This window comes from Nerophis ophidion, linkage group LG17 (genome assembly GCF_033978795.1).
Source record: "Nerophis ophidion isolate RoL-2023_Sa linkage group LG17, RoL_Noph_v1.0, whole genome shotgun sequence".
In the NCBI taxonomy this organism is placed as follows: domain Eukaryota; kingdom Metazoa; phylum Chordata; class Actinopteri; order Syngnathiformes; family Syngnathidae; genus Nerophis; species Nerophis ophidion.
Genome location: NC_084627.1, coordinates 40776399 through 40800542, shown reverse-complemented (window position 1 = coordinate 40800542; position 24144 = coordinate 40776399). Strand labels below are relative to the sequence as shown.

The 24144-nt window shown below is 37.0% G+C and overlaps 2 protein-coding genes across 4 annotated transcripts in view; one reads left to right on the top strand and one right to left on the bottom strand.

Moving 5' to 3' along the window:
- The window catches only part of LOC133536439 (anthrax toxin receptor 2-like), a 56641-nt gene extending 54723 nt beyond the window's left edge, over positions 1-1918 (top strand). For all 3 annotated transcript variants that reach the window (XR_009802463.1, XM_061876961.1, XM_061876960.1), the window contains one exon: positions 1813-1918. Coding sequence is in view for 2 of the 3 variants with exons in the window: in XM_061876961.1 (XP_061732945.1) it covers positions 1813-1845 (33 nt within the window). In the remaining variant the exon portion in view is untranslated. The remainder of the gene's footprint in view (positions 1-1812) is intronic.
- A 36-nt stretch (positions 1919-1954) lies between these two features.
- LOC133536438 (ras-GEF domain-containing family member 1B-B-like) overlaps positions 1955-24144 on the bottom strand; it is a 39272-nt gene continuing 17082 nt past the window's right edge. The window contains exons 7-13 of the mRNA XM_061876959.1: positions 17516-17608; positions 17335-17437; positions 15218-15297; positions 8914-9105; positions 8686-8809; positions 2525-2597; positions 1955-2417 (exon numbers count right to left, since the gene is read on the bottom strand). Coding sequence (XP_061732943.1) covers positions 2387-2417; positions 2525-2597; positions 8686-8809; positions 8914-9105; positions 15218-15297; positions 17335-17437; positions 17516-17608 — 696 coding nt within the window. The 3' untranslated portion in view covers positions 1955-2386. The remainder of the gene's footprint in view (positions 2418-2524; positions 2598-8685; positions 8810-8913; positions 9106-15217; positions 15298-17334; positions 17438-17515; positions 17609-24144) is intronic.

The window sequence follows — 24144 nt, the reverse complement described above, 5'->3', positions numbered from 1 at the left end:
GTTAGTGCGTCTGCCTCACAATACGAAGGTCTTGCAGTCCTGGGTTCAAATCCAGGCTCGGGATCTTTCTGTGTGGAGTTTGCATGTCCTCCCCGTGAATGTGTGGGTTCCCTCCGGGTACTCCGGCTTCCTCCCACTTCCAAAGACATGCACCTGGGGATAGGTTGATTGGCAACACTAAATTGGCCCTAGTGTGTGAATGTGAGTGTGAATGTTGTCTGTCTATCTGTGTTGGCCCTGCGATGAGGTGGCGACTTGTCCAGGGTGTACCCCGCGATTGTAGCTGAGATAGGCGCCAGCGCCCCCCGCGACCCCAAAAGGGAATAAGCGGGAGAAAATGGATATATATATATATATAAATATACTTATTTGGAACATCCCACAGGTGTGCAGGCTAATTGGGAACAGGTGGGTGCCATGATTGGGTATAAAAACAGCTTCCCAAAAAATGCTCCGTCTTTCACAAGAAAGGATGGCACGAGGTACACCCCTTTGTCCACAACTGCGTGAGCAAATAGTCAAACAGTTTAAGAACAACGTTTCTCAAAGTGCAATTGCAAGAAATTTAGGGATTTCAACATCTACGGTCCATAATATCATCAAAAGGTTCAGAGAATCTGGACAAATCACTCCACGTAAGCGGCATGGCCGGAAACCAACATTGAATGACCGTGACCTTCGATCCCTCAGACGGCACTGTATCAAAAACCGACATCAATCTCTAAAGGATATCACCACATGGGCTCAAGAACACTTTAGAAAACGACTGTCACTAAATACAATTTGTCGCTACATCTGTAATTGCAAGTTAAAGCTCTACTTTGCAAAGCGAAAGCCTTTTATCAACAACACCCAGAAACGCCGCTGGCTTCTCTGGGCCCGAGATCATCTAAAATGGACTGATGCAAAGTGGAAAAGTGTTCTGCGGTCTGACGAGTCCACATTTCAAATAGTTTTTGGAAATATTCGACATTTTCATCCAGACCATCCGTTTGATCATCAAATATCTTGTCTTTGTAGTGATGTAGGATTTGCAAATCATTGTATTCCGTTTATATTTACATATATATGTGTGTATATATGTGTATATATATATATATATATATATATATATAAATACACACACACATATATATATATGTATATATACATATATATGAATAGATATACAGACACATATATATGTGTGACAGCACACTACTGGTATGATGACTTAACTTGGGCTGTCAAAATGAACACATGAATGGAAATAATAATGAAACTGATTGAACATTTTAACGCAATTAACTCTCCTTTGTATGATCTTTAATAAAGTTTTCTTCCTCGAGTCTTAGCTCATGCAAAGTTAAACACCTTAAAGTGTTTACAAAGTACAAAGAAGAAAAATCATGATAAACATTCTTAATTTATTCATCCATCCATTCTTTCATTCACAAAATAACTTTACTTATCGAATGGAATATAACTTACTTCAACAATTATTTATTTATTTTTATTGTGATATTTATGGAGTATATTGTGAATACATTGAGAACAGGAAGTGAACAAAAGTTTTAGCAACTGTTATGCAAAATAAAAGGGGTGGGATTTAATTAGCTCTGCTTCTTCCTACTCCTTTTCGAACATGTTGGAGAGAGAAACTGGAAATTGTGATGTATTATGTTGTATGCTTGCATGTTCGAAATAAACTCAAACACCGTCATAAATTAAAAATGAATATTTGTGGTGAATCGAAATTATTCCAAAGCATTCCTGTGATTAATCTGAATAAATGTCAGAGCATTTTTTTGAATGTCTTTTTTGTGTCTGCAGGGCCGCTGCATCAACTTCACCCGAGTCCACTGAAACACAAGAAATGTATTTTTTATACACTGTTGTAATGTATTATGATTATTATTATTAAATGTCTTTCCATTTATCCTTGTGGTCATTTGTTCTTGATCAAAGTAGACCATTGTTTTTTTTCACTTTATTGAAGAGACAAAAATATATAACTCTGTTTTCACAAAGGACTCAGTAAAAGTACCCATAGACACAAAATACACAGGAAAGATGGAACATAAAAAAGCACTTTACAAAACGTGTTTATATACATCAGGAAGAAAAAGACTTCATTGTTGATACAAAATGCATGTATGTAGGTAGAAGATGCTCCCTGGAGGATGTTGAGGACAAGAGGAAGTGCATCGCTTAGCTGGCATGACGTCACCAAAACAGGGTCAAAGTGCACCGAGGAGCATTCGGAGCGGTAATTCATGCTGACATTTTGAACTGATGCCGTTAAAGATGAAGCGCTCAAAACCGTCCTCCTGGAAGCAGGTGGTCTCCCTTGTGTTGTTGGGCTGAGAAGAAAGTGGATTTTCAGCAGTAGAAGAGATTGTCCGCATCACCGATTCTCTCGATGCAGAAGAGAAGATCTTTCATGGAAAAAAAAACATTTCCTTTTTTTAATCAACAATGGCTTTCAATTTTCAGGGCGATGGATTGAAAGCCCTGAGATTGTAGCGAGTTAGATAGAACTTACCGGAGAGAACGACGACTGTCCTTCTCCATGTTGTTCTCTGGTCCTTCACTCTCGTAAGAAGCCAGGTGGAGCTCTGGAGAAACAAGCACATACACATAAACTATACTATTATCAGCTTTTTTTTTAACACATGATCTATACTACCATGAATTTATTAACGTGGACCCCGACTTAAACAAGTTGAAAAACGTATTGGGGTGTTACCATTTAGTGGTCAATTGTACGGAATATGTACTGTACTGTGCAATCTACTAATAAAAGTATCAATCAATCAATCAAAAAACTATTATCAGCTTCTTTTTTTTTTTTACACATGATCTATAGTATTATCAGCTTTTTTACACATGATTTATAGTATTATCAACTTTTTTACTATTATCAGCTTTTTTTTTTACACATGATCTATAGTATCATCAGCTTTTGTTTTTTACACATGATCTATAGTATTATCAGCTTTTTTTTTTACACATGATTTTTACTATTATCAGCTTTTTTTTTTTACGTATGATCTATAGTTTTATCAACTTTTTTTACACATGATTTTGACTAGTATCATCTTTTTTTTACAGACGACCTATGGTATTATCATCTTTTTTACACATGATTTTTACTATCAGCTTTTATTTTTTACACATGATCTAAAGTATTATCAACTTTTTTTTTTACACATGATCTATAGTATTATCAACTTTTTTACACATGATTTTTACTAGTATCAGCTTTTTTTTTTACAGATGATCTATAGTATTATCAACTTTGTTACACATGATTTTATTATCAGCTTTTTTTTTACACATGATCTATAGTATTATCAACTTTTTTTACACATGATTTTTACTATTATCATTTTTTTTTACAGATGATCTATAGTATTATCAACTTTGTTACACATGATTTTATTATCAGCTTTTTTTTTTACACATGGTCTATAGTATTATCAACTTTTTTTACACATGATTTTTACTAGTATCAGCTTTTTTTTTTACAGACGATCTATGGTATTATCAACTTTTTTACACATGATTTTTACTATCAGCTTTTTTTTTTACACATGATCTAAAGTATTATCAGCTTTTTTTTTTTACAGATGATCTATAGTATTATCAACTTTGTTACACATGACTTTATTATTATCAGCTTTTTTTTACACATGATCTAAAGTATTATCAGCTTTTTTTTTTACACATGATCTATAGTATTATCAGCTTTTTTTACACATGATTTTTACTATTATCACTTTTTTTTTACACATGATCTATAGTATTATCAACTTTGTTACACATGATTTTATTATTATCAGCTTTTTTTACACATGATCTAAAGTATTATCAGCTTTTTTTTTTTACAGATGATCTATAGTATTATCAACTTTGTTACACATGATTTTATTATCATCAGCTTTTTTTTCACATGATTTTACTATCATCAGCTTTTTTTTTACACATGATCTATAGTATTATCAACTTTTTTTTTTACACATGATCTATAGTATTATCAACTTTTTTACACATGATTTTTACTAGTATCAGCTTTTTTTTACAGATGATCTATAGTATTATCAACTTTGTTACACATGATTTTATTATTATCAGCTGTTTTTTTACACATGATCTAAAGTATTATCAGCTTTTTTTTACACATGATCTATAGTATTATCAGCTTTTTTTACACATGATTTTTACTATCATCAGCTTTTTTTTTACACATGATCTATAGTATTATCAGCTTTTGTTTTACACATGATCTATAGTATTATCAGCTTTTGTTTTACACATGATCTATAGTATTATCAGCTTTTTTTTACACATGATCTATAGTATTATCAACTTTTTTACACATGATTTTTACTATCAGCTTTTTTTTTTTACACATGATCTAAAGTATTATCAGCTTTTTTTTTACAGATGATCTATAGTATTATCAACTTTGTTACACATGATTTTATTATTATCAGCTTTTTTTTACACATGATCTATAGTATTATCAGCTTTTTTTTTTACAGATGATCTATAGTATTATCAACTTTGTTACACATGATTTTATTATTATCAGCTTTTTTTTCACATGATTTTACTATCATCAGCTTTTTTTTTTACACATGATCTATAGTATTATCAACTTTTTTTTTTTACACATGATCTATAGTATCAGCTTTTTTACACATGATTTTTACTATTATCACTTTTTTTTTACACATGATCTATAGTATTATCAACTTTGTTACACATGATTTTTACTAGTATCAGCTTTTTTTTACAGATGATCTATAGTATTATCAACTTTGTTACACATGATTTTATTATTATCAGCTGTTTTTTTTACACATGATCTAAAGTATTATCAGCTTTTTTTTTACACATGATCTATAGTATTATCAGCTTTTTTTACACATGATTTTTACTATCATCAGCTTTTTTTTTACACATGATCTATAGTATTATCAGCTTTTGTTTTACACATGATCTATAGTATTATCAGCTTTTTTTTACACATGATCTATAGTATTATCAACTTTTTTTTTACACATGATCTATAGTATTATCAACTTTTTTTTTTACACATGATCTATAGTATTATCAGCTTTTTTTTTACACATGATCTATAGTATCAGCTTTTTTTACACATGATTTTTACTAGTATCAGCTTTTTTTTTTTACAGATGATCTATATAGTATTATCAACTTCTTTACACATGATTTTTACTATTATCAGCTTCTTTTTTTTTTACACATGATCTATAGCAGGGGTCACCCGCGGGCACCAGGTAGCCCGTAAAGACCAGATGAGTCGCCCGCTGGCCTGTTCTAAAAATAGCTCAAATAGCAGCACTTACCAGTGGGCTGCCTCTATTTTTTAAATTGTATTTATTTAATAGCAAGCTGGTCTTGCTTTGCTCGACATTTTTTAATTCTAAGAGAGACAAAACTCAAATAGAATTTGAAAATACCAAAACATATTTTAAAGACTTGGTCTTCACTTGTTTAAATAAATGCATTTATTGTTTTACTTTGCTTCTTATAACTTTCAGAAAGACAATTTTAGAGAAAAAATACAACCTTCAAAATGATTTTAAGATTTTTAAACACATGTACCTTTTTACCTTTTAAATTCCTTCCTCTTCTTTTCTGACAATTTAAATCAATGTTCAAGTACATTTATTTTTTTCATTGTAAAGAATAATAAATACATTTTAATTTAATTCTTAATTTTAGCTTCTGTTTTTTTGATGAAAAATATTAGTGAATATTTCTTCAAACTTATTATGATTAAAATTCAAAAAAATTATTCTGGAAAATCTAGAAAATCTGTAGATTCAAATTTAAATCTTATTTCAAAGTCTTTAAAATTTATTTTAAAATGTTGGTTCTGGAAAATCTAGACGAAATAATGATTTGTCTTAGAAATATAGCTTGGTCCAATTTGTTATATATTCTAACAAAACGCAGATTGGATTTTAACTTATTTAAAACATGTCATCAACATTCTAAAATTAATCTTAATCATGTAAAATTACTAATGATGTTCCATAAATTCATTTTTTTATTTTTTCAAAAAGATTTAAATTACCTAGGTTTTCTCTTAATATTTTTCGGTTGAATTTTGAATTTTAAAAGAGTCGAAATTGAATATAAATTATGTTTCAAAATTTAATAAAATTTTTTTTCGTGTTTTCTCCTCTTTTAAACCGTGTATTTTTTCATCATTAATTCTCGACAAAAAACCTTCCGTCAAAGGAAAAAAAATGTACGACGGAATGACAGACAGAAATACCCATTTTTTTTAAATATATATAGATTTATTTATTAAAGGTAAATTGAGCAAATTGGCTATTTCTGGCAATTTATTTAAGTGTGTATCAAACTGGTAGCCCTTCGCATTAATCAGTACCCAATAAGTAGCTCTTGGTTGGTGACCCCTGATCTATAGTATTATCAACTTTTTTTTTTACACATCATTTTTACTATTATCAGCTTTTTTTTACACATTATTTTTACTATTATCAGCTTTTTTACACATGATCTATAGTATGATAAAAAATTTTTTACAGATTATTTTTACTATAATCAGCTTTTTTTACACATGATCTACAGTATGATCAGCTTTTCTACACATGATCTTTAGTATTATCAACTTTTTTTACACAACATTTTTACTATTATCAGCTTTTTTTACACATGATCTATAGTATTATCAGCTTTTTTTACACGTAATCTTTAGTTATCAACTTTTTTTACACAAGATCTATACTATTATCAGCTTTTTACACATGATATATACTATTATCAGCTTCTTCTTTTTTTACACATGAACTATACTATTATCAGTTTTTTTACACATGATCTATTCTATTATCAGCTTTTATACACTGATCCATAGTACTATCAAGTTTTGTTTTTTACACATGATCTATACTATTATCAGCTTCTTCTTTTTTTTTTTTTACACATGATCTATACTATTATCATCTTTTTTACTCATGATCTATAGCAGGGGTCACCAACCTTTTTGAAACCAAGAGCTATTTCTTGGGTACTGATTAATGCGAAGGGCTACCAGTTTGATACACACTTAAATAAATTGCCAGAAATAGCCAATTTGCTCAATTTACCTTTATTAAATACATCTATATATATATATATAAAAAATGGGTATTTCTGTCTGTCATTCCGTCGTACATTTTTTTTTCCTTTTACGGATGTTTTTTTGTAGAGAATAAATGATAAAAAAAAACTCAATTGAACGGTTTAAAAGAGGAGAAAACAGGAAAAAAATTAATTAAATTTTTAAACATAGTTTATCTTCGATGTCGACTCTTTAAAATTCAAAATTCAACCGAAAAAAAGAAGACAAAAACTAGCTAATTCGAATCTTTTTGAAAAAATTTAAAAAAGAATTTATGGAACATCATTACAATTTTTTCCTGTTTAAGATTAATTTTAGAATTTTGATGACATGTTTTAAATAGGTTAAAATCCAATCTGCACTTTGTTAGAATATATAACAAATTGGACCAAGTTATATTTCTAACAGAGACAAATTATTATTTATTCTAGATTTTCCTGAACAAAAAATTTAAAAGAAATTCAAAATACTTTGAAATAAGATTTAAATTTGATTCTAAAGATTTTCTAGATTTGCCAGAATAATTTTTTTGAATTTCAATCATAAGTTTTAAGAAATATTTCACAAATATTCTTCGTCGAAAAAACAGAAGCTAAATTGAAGAATTAAATTTAAATATATTTATTATTCTTTACAATAAAATATACATTTAATTAAACATATATTTTAAATTGTCATAAAAGAAGAGGAAGGAATTTAAAAGGTAATAAGGTATATTTGTTTAAAAATCCTAAAATCATTTTTAAAGTTGTATTTTTTCTCTAAAATTGTCTTTCTGAAAGTTATAAGCAAAGTAAAAAAAATTAATGAATTTATTTAAAAAGTGAAGACCAAGTCTTTAAAATATTTTCTTGGATTTTCAAATTCTATTTGAGTTTTGTCTCTCTTAGAATTAAAAATGTCGAGCAAAGCGAGACCAGCTTGCTAGTAAATAAATACAATTTAAAAAATAGAGGCAGCTCACTGGTAAGTCCTGCTATTTGAGCTATTTTTAGAACAGGCCAGCGGGCGACGCATCTGGTCCTTACGGGCTACCTGGTGCCCGCGGGCACCACATTGGTGACCCCTGCACTATAGTATTATCAAGTTTTTTTACACACACGGTATAGTAGGTTTTATTATTCAGGTTTTTTGGTACATGATGTATTATAGGATTTTTGTACATGATCTTTTTACACATTCAACTCAGAAAGGATACACATTTCCAGAAGTCCGCGTACATGGTGTATGTGATAAAGCATAAAGCAGGTGGACTTACCACATGCTGTATGTGATAAAGCAAAAAACAGGTGGACTTACCACATGGTGTATGTGATAAAGTGTAAAGCAGGTGGACTTACCACATGGTGTATGTGATAAAGCAAAAAGCAGGTGGACTTACCACATGGTGTATGTGATAAAGCAAAAAGCAGGTGGACTTACCACATGGTGTATGTGATAGAGCAAAAAGCAGGTGGACTTACCACATGGTGTATGTGATAGAGGAAAAAGCAGGTGGACTTACCACAAGGTGTATGTGATAAAGCAGAGGGACTTACCGTCTTCAGAGAAGACTGGGGTGGTGACGACATACTGAAGAATTCTGCGATCTCGATCAAAGGGGCAGATGACCTGCCGCCAAACCAGGAACTCACTCACTTGCTTGGCCAGATCCCACAGTTTCTAAAGGGAAACAAGCAATGTCGTGAGAGTAAAAATGAAAGCGAGCACATTAGATCCACAAGGGGGCGCTGTTGCATGGCATCAGCTTCAGTTTGAGTCCCTACCTCAAAGTTGATGTGTCCAGTGGACAGCCTGCTGGCACAGCCTTCATTCAGGAAGTAAATGTCTTTGATGAGGAGACTGAAGAAAGGAATGACAATCTTCTCCTCACTGCTGTGTGCCGTCTCCGACCTCTGAGTGGCGCCGCGGAGCGCCGTGCGATAGTTACTGAAGTTACTGGACGGGTCCATCTGGTGCTGCATGGAGACACAAGAGTACTGTGTGCTCCATCATCTTCTACATCACAACACTACTGTCTGCTCCATCATCTTCTACATCATATGTGTACTGTGTGCTCCATCATCTTCTACGTCACAACACTACTGTCTGCTCCATCTTCTTCTGCATCAAAACACTACTGTGTGCTCCATCATCTTCTACGTCATATGTGTACTGTGTGCTCCTTCATCTTCTACGTCATATATGTACTGTCTGCTCCATCATCTTCTACGTCATATGTGTACTGTGTGCTCCATCATCTTCTACGTCACAACACTAATGTGTGCTCCATCATCTTCTACGTCACAACACTAATGTGTGCTCCATCATCTTCTACGTCATATGTGTACTGTGTGATCTATTGCCCTTCTACGTCACAACACTACTGTGTGCTCCATCATCTTCTACGTCACAACACTACTGTGTGCTCCATCATCTTCTACGTCATATGTGTACTGTGTGCTCCATCATCTTCTATGTCATATATGTACTGTCTGCTCCATCATCTTCTACGTCATATGTGTACTGTGTGCTCCATCATCTTCTACGTCACAACACTACTGTGTGCTCCATCATCTTCTACGTCACAACAGTACTGTATGCTCCATCATCTTCTACGTCACAATACTACTGTATGCTCCATCATCTTCTACGTCACAATACTACTGTATGCTCCATCATCTTCTACGTCACAACACTACTGTGTGCTCCATCATCTTCTACGTCATATGTGTACTGTGTGCTCCTTCATCTTCTACGTCATATATGTACTGTCTGCTCCATCATCTTCTACGTCATATGTGTACTGTGTGCTCCATCATCTTCTACGTCACAACACTAATGTGTGCTCCATCATCTTCTACGTCATATGTGTACTGTGTGATCTATTGCCCTTCTACGTCACAACACTACTGTGTGCTCCATCATCTTCTACGTCACAACACTACTGTCTGCTCCATCTTCTTCTGCATCAAAACACTACTGTGTGCTCCATCATCTTCTACGTCATATGTGTACTGTGTGCTCCTTCATCTTCTACGTCATATATGTACTGTCTGCTCCATCATCTTCTACGTCATATGTGTACTGTGTGCTCCATCATCTTCTACGTCACAACACTAATGTGTGCTCCATCATCTTCTACGTCATATGTGTACTGTGTGATCTATTGCCCTTCTACGTCACAACACTACTGTGTGCTCCATCATCTTCTACGTCACAACACTACTGTGTGCTCCATCATCTTCTACGTCATATGTGTACTGTGTGCTCCATCATCTTCTATGTCATATATGTACTGTCTGCTCCATCATCTTCTACGTCATATGTGTACTGTGTGCTCCATCATCTTCTACGTCACAACAGTACTGTATGCTCCATCATCTTCTACGTCACAATACTACTGTATGCTCCATCATCTTCTACGTCACAATACTACTGTATGCTCCATCATCTTCTACGTCACAACACTACTGTGTGCTCCATCATCTTCTACGTCATATGTGTACTGTGTGCTCCTTCATCTTCTACGTCATATATGTACTGTCTGCTCCATCATCTTCTACGTCATATGTGTACTGTGTGCTCCATCATCTTCTACGTCACAACACTAATGTGTGCTCCATCATCTTCTACGTCATATGTGTACTGTGTGATCTATTGCCCTTCTACGTCACAACACTACTGTGTGCTCCATCATCTTCTACGTCACAACACTACTGTCTGCTCCATCTTCTTCTGCATCAAAACACTACTGTGTGCTCCATCATCTTCTACGTCATATGTGTACTGTGTGCTCCTTCATCTTCTACGTCATATATGTACTGTCTGCTCCATCATCTTCTACGTCATATGTGTACTGTGTGCTCCATCATCTTCTACGTCACAACACTAATGTGTGCTCCATCATCTTCTACGTCATATGTGTACTGTGTGATCTATTGCCCTTCTACGTCACAACACTACTGTGTGCTCCATCATCTTCTACGTCACAACACTACTGTGTGCTCCATCATCTTCTACGTCATATGTGTACTGTGTGCTCCATCATCTTCTATGTCATATATGTACTGTCTGCTCCATCATCTTCTACGTCATATGTGTACTGTGTGCTCCATCATCTTCTACGTCACAACACTACTGTGTGCTCCATCATCTTCTACGTCACAACAGTACTGTATGCTCCATCATCTTCTACGTCACAATACTACTGTATGCTCCATCATCTTCTACGTCACAACACTACTGTGTGCTCCATCATCTTCTACGTCATATGTGTACTGTGTGCTCCTTCATCTTCTACGTCATATATGTACTGTCTGCTCCATCATCTTCTACGTCATATGTGTACTGTGTGCTCCATCATCTTCTACGTCACAACACTAATGTGTGCACCATCATCTTCTACGTCATATGTGTACTGTGTGATCTATTGCCCTTCTACGTCACAACACTACTGTGTGCTCCATCATCTTCTACGTCACAACACTACTGTGTGCTCCATCATCTTCTACGTCATATGTGTAGTGTGTGCTCCATCATCTTCTACGTCATATGTGTACTGTGTGCTCCATCATCTTCTACGTCACAACACTACTGTGTGCGCCATCATCTTCTACGTCACAACAGTACTGTCTGCTCCATCATCTTCTACGTCATATGTGTACTGTGTGCTCCATCATCTTTTACGTCATATGTGTGCTCCATCATCTTCTACGTCATATGTATGCTGTGTGCTCCATCATCTTCTACGTCATATGTGTACTGTGTGCTCCATCATCTTCTACGTCACAACACTAATGTGTGCTCCATCATCTTCTACGTCATATGTGTACTGTGTGATCTATTGCCCTTCTACGTCACAACACTACTGTGTGCTCCATCATCTTCTACGTCACAACACTAATGTGTGCTCCATCATCTTCTACGTCATATGTGTACTGTGTGATCTATTGCCCTTCTACGTCACAACACTACTGTGTGCTCCATCATCTTCTACGTCACAACACTACTGTGTGCTCCATCATCTTCTACGTCATATGTGTACTGTGTGCTCCATCATCTTCTATGTCATATATGTACTGTCTGCTCCATCATCTTCTACGTCATATGTGTACTGTGTGCTCCATCATCTTCTACGTCACAACACTACTGTGTGCTCCATCATCTTCTACGTCACAACAGTACTGTATGCTCCATCATCTTCTACGTCACAATACTACTGTATGCTCCATCATCTTCTACGTCACAACACTACTGTGTGCTCCATCATCTTCTACGTCATATGTGTACTGTGTGCTCCTTCATCTTCTACGTCATATATGTACTGTCTGCTCCATCATCTTCTACGTCATATGTGTACTGTGTGCTCCATCATCTTCTACGTCACAACACTAATGTGTGCACCATCATCTTCTACGTCATATGTGTACTGTGTGATCTATTGCCCTTCTACGTCACAACACTACTGTGTGCTCCATCATCTTCTACGTCACAACACTACTGTGTGCTCCATCATCTTCTACGTCATATGTGTACTGTGTGCTCCATCATCTTCTACGTCATATGTGTACTGTGTGCTCCATCATCTTCTACGTCACAACACTACTGTGTGCGCCATCATCTTCTACGTCACAACAGTACTGTCTGCTCCATCATCTTCTACGTCATATGTGTACTGTGTGCTCCATCATCTTTTACGTCATATGTGTGCTCCATCATCTTCTACGTCATATGTATGCTGTGTGCTCCATCATCTTCTACGTCATATGTGTACTGTGTGCTCCATCATCTTCTACGTCACAACACTAATGTGTGCTCCATCATCTTCTACGTCATATGTGTACTGTGTGATCTATTGCCCTTCTACGTCACAACACTACTGTGTGCTCCATCATCTTCTACGTCACAACACTAATGTGTGCTCCATCATCTTCTACGTCATATGTGTACTGTGTGATCTATTGCCCTTCTACGTCACAACACTACTGTGTGCTCTATCATCTTCTACTTTATATGTGTACTGTGTGCTCCATCATCTTCTACGTCACAACAGTACTGTCTGCTCCATCATCTTCTACGTCACAACAGTACTGTCTGCTACATCATCTTCTACGTCACAACAGTACTGTGTGCTCCATCATCTTCTACGTCACAACACTACTGTGTGCTCCATCATCTTCTACGTCACAACACTACTGTTTGCTCCATCATCTTCTACGTCACAACCCTACTGTGTGCTCCATAATCTTCTACGTCATATGTGTGCTGTGTGCTCCATCATCTTCTACGTCATATGTGTACTGTGTGCTCCATCATCTTCTACGTCATATGTGTGCTGTGTGCTCCATCATCTTCTACGTCATATGTGTGCTGTGTGCTCCATCATCTTCTACGTCATATGTGTACTGTGTGCTCCATTATCTTCTACATCACAACACTACTGTCTGCTCCATCATCTTCTACGTCATATGTGTGCTGTGTGCTCCATCATCTTCTACGTCATATGTGTGCTGTGTGCTCCATCATCTTCTACGTCATATGTGTACTGTGTGCTCCATCATCTTCTACGTCATATGTGTGCTGTGTGCTCCATAATCTTCTACGTCATATGTGTGCTGTCTGCTCCATCATCTTCTACGTCATATGTGTACTGTGTGCTCCATCATCTTCTACGTCATATGTGTGCTGTGTGCTCCATCATCTTCTACGTCATATGTATGCTGTGTGCTCCATCATCTTCTACGTCATATGTGTGCTCTGTGCTCCATCATCTTCTACATCATATGTGTACTGTCTGCTCCATCATCTTCTACGTCACCACAGTACTGTCTGCTCCATCATCTTCTACGTCATATGTGTACTGTGTGCTCCATTATCTTCTACGTCATATGTGTGCTCCATCATCTTCTACATCACAACACTACTGTGTGCTCCATAATCTTCTACGTCATATGTGTGCTGTCTGCTCCATCATCTTCTACGTCATATGTGTACTGTGTGCTCCATCATCTTTTACGTCAATATGTGTGCTCCATCATCTTCTACGTCATATGTATGCTGTGTGCTCCATCATCTTCTACGTCATATGTATGCTGTGTGCTCCATCATCTTCTATGTCATATGTGTGCTGTGTGCTCCATCATCTTCTACATCATATGTGTACTGTCTGCTCCATCATCTTCTACGTCACCACAGTACTGTCTGCTCCATCATATTCTACGTCATATGTGTACTGTGTGCTCCATCATCTTCTACGTCACAACAGTACTGTCTGCTCCATCATCTTCTACGTCACAACAGTACTGTGTGCTCCATCATCTTCTAGTCACAACAGTACTGTCTGCTCCATCATCTTCTACGTCACAACAGTACTGTGTGCTCCATCATTTTCTGCATCACAACACTACTGTGTGCTCCATCATCTTCTATGTCACAACAGTACTTTCTGCTACATCATCTTCTATGTCACTACAGTACTGTCTGCTCCATCATCTTCTACGTCACAACAGTACTCCACTGTCTGCTCCATCATCTTCTACGTCCCAACAGTACTGTGTGCTCCACCATCTTCTACGTCACAACACTACTGTGTGCTCCATCATCTTCTACGTCATATGTGTGCTGTCTGCTCCATCATCTTCTACGTCACAACATTACTGTGTGCTCCATCATCTTCTACATCATATGTGTGCTGTGTGCTCCATCATCTTCTACGTCATATGTGTGCTGTCTGCTCCATCATCTTCTACGTCATATGTGTGCTGTGTGCTCCATCATCTTCTACGTCATATGTGTACTGTCTGCTCCATCATCTTCTACGTCATATGTGTACTGTGTGCTCCATCATCTTCTACGTCCCAAACACTACTGTGTGCTCCATCATCTTCTACGTCATATGTGTGCTGTGTGCTCCATCATCTTCTACGTCATATGTGTGCTGTCTGCTCCATCATCTTCTACGTCATATGTGTGCTGTGTGCTCCATCATCTTTAACGTCATATGTGTGCTGTCTGCTCCATCATCTTCTACGTCATGTGTGTGCTGTCTGCTCCATCATCTTCTACGTCACAAGTGTGGGCTTTTCTCACCTCCAGGATTTCAAACTTGTCAGTGTTGACTTTATTCCAGGTCTTTTTCAGCCTGGCAACAGGACTCATGTTCATCCCAGCTGAAAGAGCCAATCAGAGACTTTAGTCACACACTCCAGAAAAAAAGCTTTTCACATACAAAGTGTGTGCAATGTGGGAATATTGTCAGTATCAATCACACAAGGACGCAGCAGAGGGAAAGATGGTCTATTGTTGAGAAGCCTTTGGCACAGCAACAAAGTGACAGTTGCAAAGTCAAAGAAGCCAATGGTGGCTCTTTAAAAACCTGTTTTGAATGCCATTTGAAATGTTGATTAGAGGACTAAGAGCATGCATGTGAGGGCAGAGGGAGCATGCAGAGTATCAAGCATCTAACTAGTAATCTGATGGAGCAAAACTGCAGAGTACATGTTTAGTATCATACAGACCTCCACCAAGGCTAAATTGTCAACAAAACCCAAAGATGTATTTTGTTTGCCAATTAGAATGGTACAGTAAATCCCTGCATATTAAACATATCTTTGATTATAATTCCTTTTACGAGTCTGTGGGTACATTTGGCATCTTATCCCAGAATTGGGCAGATTTTTTGGAAGAAACACATTTGATGTGCCCTAAATTGAGTGAAGTGAAGTGAATTATATTTATATAGCGCTTTTTCCTCAAGTGACTCAAAGTGCTATACATAGTGAAACCCAATATCTAAGTTACAATCAAACCAGTGTGGGTGGCACTGGGAGCCGGTGGGTAAAGTGTCTTGCCCAAGGACACAACGGTATTGACTAGGATGGCGGAAGCGGGGATCGAACCTGCAATCCTCAAGTTGCTGACACGGCCGCTTTACCAACTGAGCTATACCGCCCAAAGCGGTATAGCTGTGGGCAACAACAAATGCAATATTTTTTTACTTAACCCACAATTACTCAAATATCTTTAACCAGTAGGAGGTGATTCAACCAAATACCTCCTCGTTACTATTGTGTGTCACATTTGTGTGCAGCTCGGGTATTCAGTTAACAGCCATGTTGTGAGAGAAACAAAAAGAGAAACAAAAACAGAGCTTTCTCAGTTCTCTACAAGGTTTGATGGAAATAAGTTGTGTGTTTTTAGTGTAATCCCGCTACTAAACAATACAATTAGTAACGGTGTAAGACAGTGTTTGTCAAACCCCTCTACTGGCACGCCAAAAAATTGCTTAGTTAAGTTGTCTCCAAAATACAGCCCGCTCATCGTCCCACGTTCATTTTTAAAACATGAGATTTGGTACATTGCAATTTTGCTGCCATTTGATGGATGTGGTCATCAGTGATTAATATTGACCGTGTGCATTGCACAAGTGCAGGGTGCACAGACTCAATATACAGGTATTATCCAGGCAACCTTTCCAATTCATGGCACAGTTAATCTAAAACCAACACAGAAAGTAAAAATATGTGATACAATAACACGCAACTTGCCCACTGAACTTTGTGGACATTAAAAAAAATGTCTAATTATCATTGGTAGAAAACGGTTGGACGGAATGATATTTCCGATTGAATAAAAAACTTTTAGGAGGTCATCAGGGAAGTAAACAAGGTAGGAGTGGTTCACATACTCCTAATATTCAATGTTTTACCATTTATACTTCATATTGTAGTGATGGGAGTGTCAACGTGTTGTTGGTCAGTCTGTTAGCTAACGCTTGTTTGAATTCATGCTTTAATAAACAGATTTGTCCCTGATCATACCCTGATGATATTTTAAATCCGACAACTTTTATTTTTGTACAAAATGATCATTGTTACGAGCTGTGTTCGTGTGTGTGTGTTGCGCGCACATGGGTCCAGATGACAGCGTCTTTAGTCGCTGGTTTTTACATGTTAGGCAAGCTTCCCTCTTTAATTTGGTATTCAATTTATATGCATACCTAAATCATTGTGATGGCGGTTTAGTTTGAAAGCATATGCTGATCTCACACACTCTGACAAACTTCTTTCCTATCATTCCAACTGGTCAAGGACTTTTGCTAAGCTGCTACCTTTTAGTGTGTGATGTTGTGGTGCTCAACCGTCATGAGAATTAGTGGCTAATGTAAGTTAGCTTGCCGTACGAAATGGCGGGGGAAAAAAACTCACTGATGATGGCCATCAGGGAGTTGAAATTGCCAATGTTGAAACACTCCTGAGCCACATCGATGAAGAACTCGATGATCCGCGCTCGCTGTTTCTTCTTCATTGGCTGCAGGAACACCAGCGTCATAAATGTTTTTGCACAACTTAGCTCGACAAGTGTAAAAAGAAAAAAAAGCCAACGTACCATACATATTTCTGTGGCCACGAGGAAACTCAGTCTGTTGAACCAGTTCACGTAAGCCTCCAGGTTACTGGTTTTACGCTTCCGAAAAAAACCCTGAGAGTTGAAGAGAGGAAACAGGGAGAAATTGTTCAACTTTTAAGAGAAACATTGTTAAATTGTCGATGAAAGACACCAATTTCCTAAGTTAATGAAACCCTCCATTACAGCAAATAAACAGCATTTTTTCAGTATTTCAAGTATCATCAAGTATCATTATCAAATATTAGGAAGAGGGTGATTATGAGACATTCGGGAATAGGCATGTAAGCTAAGATAGCTAGCTGCTAAGCTAGTTTAAAACTAGGGCTGGGCGATATATCGATATAAACGATATATAGCAGGTTTGTCTCTGTGCGATATAGAAAATGACTATATCGTAATATTCGATTATATCTTCTCACACAGTTGCTTTTAGCTGCAGGCATTACATTACTGGCGTTTCTCACTCCTTCTCGTCTCTCCTTCTCACAGAGACGTGAAACAAGCCTGCCTTCTTACATACGTCACATACTGTCGTGCGTCTAGCGTCATACGCTCTCGCTGAGCAGAGAGGTAGCAGCATGGCTAACGTTAGCTGAGGCAGGTCAAGCTTGTGACAATACAAGAGAGAGAAGGTGCGAAACTGATCACAAAAATGGAGGAAGAACAATAAATGCCCCAAAAAAAAAGAGCAGGGGATCCATCATCTGACAGTGGTTTGGCTTCAAGTGAGAAGATATTCAGCAGACAACAGCAATATGCAAAGTATGCAGCAGAAGTGTTACTACAAAAAGGTAGCAACACTATACATTTGTTCTTTCATTCAAAAAGTCACCTGTGAGAGAATGAAGAGTATTTAACAGTTTTGGTTAATTGACTTAGTTGTGATTTCCCTCTCTGCATGAAAGTTTAAAAGTAGCATATATTAATGCAGTATGAAGAAGAATGTTTTAATATAGACATGTAGAATCATCATACTGCTCTGATTATATGCATCTAGTGTTCATTCAAGGCCAAGGCAAAATATCGTAATATATATCATATATCGCAATATGGCATAAACATATGGCGATATTAATAAAAGCCAATATCGCCCAGCCCTATTTGAAACAACAGAAGAAATAAATCTTTAGAAGTGTAGATGAAACCGTGTTGCTATGAAATTAAAAATAATCTAGATTAGAGAGGGGATAATCATACAACAACTGTTGGTGTGTCAGCATTGTTGCAGTCAGAAGTGTAAGGAGGGAGAATTGATCCATAAATTGCTGGTTTCAATACCACAGTAATTAATATCGGTATACGATCGATACTCGCTATTTTTATTTTCTTAAAATGATTTCATGTTGGTAATGATTACAAATTGACCCAAGATGACTTTGAGGGCAAAAGGGATTTCAATGATTACGGTAATAGAGTTTTTGATTTTGTTTAGTTGTTGTGTACTATTGACTTTGGCTCAACCAATTGCTGGGTTGCACTCACGTGACCCAGGGGCACTTCCGGCAGGTTTAGAGGCCAATTTATAAGCTATAAAAATATTTCAAATGGGATCGGATAGATTTATTTACAAAGCATTTAACTGTAAAAAAAAAAAAAAAAGAAGGCTGCACTTAGCGCTAAGTACCGTATTTGATTGACACAACCAATGTTGTGCTGTTGTGATCGTGACGTAATGAGAAAAATGAAAAGTTTAGTTGTTTAGGTTTGATTTCCTGCTACATATATTTGTCATGTCTGCAGTTGCTTTAATGGTGTGAAGTTCAGAGATTTATTCATCTAGTTTATTAATACTATAAAGGATATTTTCTTCATGCAAACAATTATCACCAAAGACACTTCAATGTTGTCACCTGTGTCAAAGAACTTGGCTTTCCTGTTCAACAACAACTAAACTTATAGTTTCTGTTATGAAAATGGACAATGAAAATACTGTGGATTGGACCAACAATCACAACATGTATTACTAGGACTAAACATGACATCAGTTTACTTGCACAAGCAGGACTTTGTAGTTATATTTAGGCATTGTAACTACAACATAACTTAAACGAACACAAACAAAAAAGTAGTGTGATCTCTTATTTTTTTCTTTTACGCTTAGTTCTGCTCTCCAACACTAGTAATATAGTAAAGAATAATCTCGACTGCATCAGAGAAAGTTTCTCAAACAAATAAAATCACACAAATCTTTGACTAAGTTATCTCTGCAGACAATATCAAATGTGACTAAGTTGTCTGCCGACACGATCTTGTGACTAAGTTATCCCTGCCGACACGATCAAATGTGACTACCTTATCTCTGCCGACACGATCAAATGTGACTAAGTTATCTCTGCCGACACGATCAAATGTGACTAAGTTGTCTGCCGACACAATCAAATCTGACTAAGTTATCTCTGCCGACACCATCAAATGTGTCTAAGTTATGTCTGCCGACATGATCATGTGGCTAAGTTATCTCTGCCGACACGATCAAATGTGACTAAGTTATCTCTGCCGAAACGATCAAATGTGACTAAGTTATCTCTGCCGACACGATCAAATGTGACTAAGTTATCTCTGCCGATACGATCAAATGAGACTAAGTTATCTCTGCCGACACCATCAAATGTGACTAAGTTATCTCTGCCGACACCATCAAATGTGACTAAGTTATCTCTGCCGACACCATCAAATGTGACTAAGTTATCTCTGCCGACACCATCAAATGTGACTAAGTTACCTCTGCCGACATGTTCAAATGTGACTAAGTTATCTCTGCCGACACGATCAAATGTGACTAAGTTATGTCTGTCGACACGATCATGTGATCACTGATATCACTGATCATATGATCACTGATATTGCTAATGCTCTAATCTCATTGTGTTGATGTATAACAAAAAGAAAGGCATTCTATTCTTGTTTGGGATCATTTCCACAAACCACTATAAAATGATGAATTCATCTGTCACTTTGTGGTGGCCAGGATCTTGAGAGTCTTCACTCCCACACAAGCTCTCCTACAGAATGAAAACGCTGTGATTGCCACCTTATTTGCATCTGCCTTTTGCGTCACCTGGCTTAAATTGTTTGCTGTCCTGCTCAAGGAACTTTGACAGGAATGCATAGCATAATAAAGTGCTGTGAAACTATATTTGACTTTCCCATGATGATGTAACACTCCCTTCTATTAAAAGCTTACACAAGTGTGTTGGCACACTGCTACACTTTCAAACCCTTTCTCATAAACCCAATACAAAATGGGTCTTATATAATTTGTGAGGGCCCGACGAGCTACGACAGAACTAAGACGCTGATTGCAAGCCACCATTCAGCTGACTAACAGCACAGCTCGGCAGGGAGCGAGCACTTCACACACACTTTGTGTTTGATGCCTTTTCTAAAGCTACTTCAAACACAACAAAAGTTGAAGCATCCTGATGTGTGTGAATTTCGCTCATGTGGTTTCTAAAGCAAATCAGAAGCAAGGCCAAAGACAAAATTCGAAAAATAAACATCTTGAAATTAAGTGTTTGCGTTATTTGAGGTTAACTACAAAGCTTATAAAGCAGGGGTCTCAAACTTGCGAACCCCCGACCTCCTTAATATGAACGTATAGAATAAATGCGACTAATGGGGTAAAAATGTGGCTAATGGTAAAGACAGTCTTGTGGCGACCTCGTATCCCACCAGACAAACCAATGACTACTATCACACCAGACAAACCAATGACTACTATCACACCAGATAAAACAATGACTACAAAGACACCAGACAAACCAATGACTACAAACACACCAGACAAACCAATGACTGCAAACACACCAGACAAACAAATGACTACTATCACACCAGACAAAAGCTACTTGTGCCAGCACAAAAGCTGGCACAAGTAACAAAAAAGAGTGAGAAAGTTGAAGAATGCTCCTCAATGACTCTTTTGGAACATCCCACAGGTGAACAGGCTAATTTGGAACAGGTGGGTGCCATGATTGGCTATGAAAACAGCTTCCATGAAATGTTCACTCATTCACAAAAAAAGAATGGGGCAAGGGTCACCACTTTGTCAACAAATGCCTGAGCAAATTGTTTAAGAACAACATTTCTCACGCAGCTATTGCCAGGAATTTAGGGATTTAGGTTCAGAGAATCTGGAGAAATCCCTGCACGTAAGTGGCAAGGCTGAAAACCTACATTGAATGCCCATGATCTTGGATCCCTCAGGCAGTACTGCATCATAAAGCCACATCAGTGTGTAAAGGATATCCCCACATGGGCTCAGGAACACTTCAGAAAACCATTGTTAGTAACTACAGTTGGTCGCTACATCTGTAAGTTCAACTTAAACTCTATGATGCAAAGCCAAAACCATTTATCGACAACACCCAGAAAAACTTTTCTGGGCCTGAGCTCATCTAAGATGGACTGATGCAAAGTGGAAAAGTGTTCTGTGGTCTGACGAGTCCACATTTCAAATTCTTTTGGGAAACTGTGGATGTCGTGTCCTGCGGACCAAAGAGGAAAAAAACCATCCGGATTGTTTTAGGCACAAAGTGTAAAAGGCAGCATGTGTGATGGTATGGGGGTGTATTAGTAGCCAAAACATGGGTAACTTACACATCTGTGAAGGCACCATTAATGCTGAAAGGTACATACAGCTTATGGAGCAACATATGTTGCCAACGTTATTATGGACGCCCCTGCTTATTTCAGCAAAACAATGCCAAGCTACGTGTTACAACAGCATGGCTTCCTGGTAAAAGAGTGGGGGTACTAGACTGGCCTGCCTGTAGTACAGACCTGTCTCCCATTGAAAATGTGTGGTGCGGTATGAATGTTAAAATAGCATAACGGAGACTGTTGAACAACTTAAGCTATACATCAAGCAAAAATGGGAAGGAATTCAACCTATCCCTAGGTGTTTTATTTTTACATATATTAGCATTTTTTTGTCACCCAGGTCAATGATTACATCAACACTGATGTTTTTAACATTATGAGCAAAAATGAAAAACGCTCTTCCGTCTCCTCTTCAACCAAATATGACCATTTAGCTAGCATGTGCTTCCTCAAGCTCATCCAGCATTTTCTCAAGAATTTTGAGGAGAACATCTGTAATAGAGAATGCAAAATACAATACTAGCAGCTTACTTTCTTTTTCTCTCGGGGGTTTGCTGTTTTTTGCAGGTTTTGACTCAGTCTTTCTTTGATCTGAATCCGACATTGTCAGGAAGGTTTTATGTTATTGCCGATACGTTTCTGCTTGAAATCAAGGAGAAAAGGGCATCGGCTGTGCCTGGTTGTGTACAGTAATGTTCTAAACTCAAATTCCCATGGGGATAAGTACATTTTTTATTGTTTTACTTGTTTAAGACATGGATTATTGTCAGAGGTTTACCTACAGTGATGATCCCAAAGTGAAACTTGACAAACTTTTGTTTCAACTGGAAGTAATCAAATCAAAACTTGTTTTAACTGCAATATACCGTAATCATTCTTGTAATCAATCATTAAGACTTAAAGGAGAAAAGCACTTTTTTTTTTCCCCCATCATCTACACTCCGTTTACTCATCACACATTTCCGGTTTGTATGGCGGTTCGACAATTTGCCGTTCTCTGCCAAAGAGCGTGTTACAGCGCACACAAAAGCTGGTCGTCCGTCTCTCATACACTATAAATTCCAAGAAATGTGGGAACAAGAGAAAAAAGGTAAATATGGAAAATTTTTCGTGACTGTTTTGCTGGTTGGAAATGGGCTGTGTTCAAAACACCTTTCCGAGTAAAGAGAAGCAGCCTCTTTTATTGTTCTTTATGGACTATTTGTCAAAAATTACAAAAGTTATACAATAATATGCAATATTTCCAAAAATAAGTTGCAGTGTGGAATATTTGAGGTTGGGTAATTACAGCCTTCAATAGGTCAATAATTCATGACAGTTTTTGATACAGTGGACAAAATGATTTTTACAGTCCCCAATGACCTAGAATTAGAGAGAGAGGAGCAGGACTTGGATGAGTTTATTGAGTATCCGACCATCTCCAAGGGATCTTAACAGTGTGATAGTATATCGTATTTCTAAGGTTTTATTATTGTTATACCGCCGCCTCTTTGAGCTGTAATTTGACCCCCTTAACATGCTTCAAAACTCACCAAATTGCCATCTAATAAAAAAACCAAACCCCAAAACTCAAAATTGCGCTCTAGCGCCCCATAGGAAAAAAAACAGACACAACTGCTTGTAACTTCCGTTAGGAATGTCGGAGAGACATGAAACAAAAACCTCTACGTAGGTCTGACTTAGACCTACATTTCATAAAATGAAATCCTTCAGCAAAAAATCAACAGGAAGTTGGCAAACACCCCTTCAAAACAAAAGTTTCCTAAAAAATTTCATTTTTGACTCTTTAAGCTGTAATTTGACCCCCTTAAAATGCTTCAAAACTCACCAAACTGGACACACATATCAGGACTGGCGAGAATTGCGATCTAATAAAAAAAATCAAACTCCGAAACTTAAAATTGTGCTCTAGCGCCCCCTAGGAATAAAACACAGACAAAACTGCTCCTAGAAAGAAAACAAAGACAAAACTGCATGTAACTTCCTTAAAGAATGTCGCAGAGAGA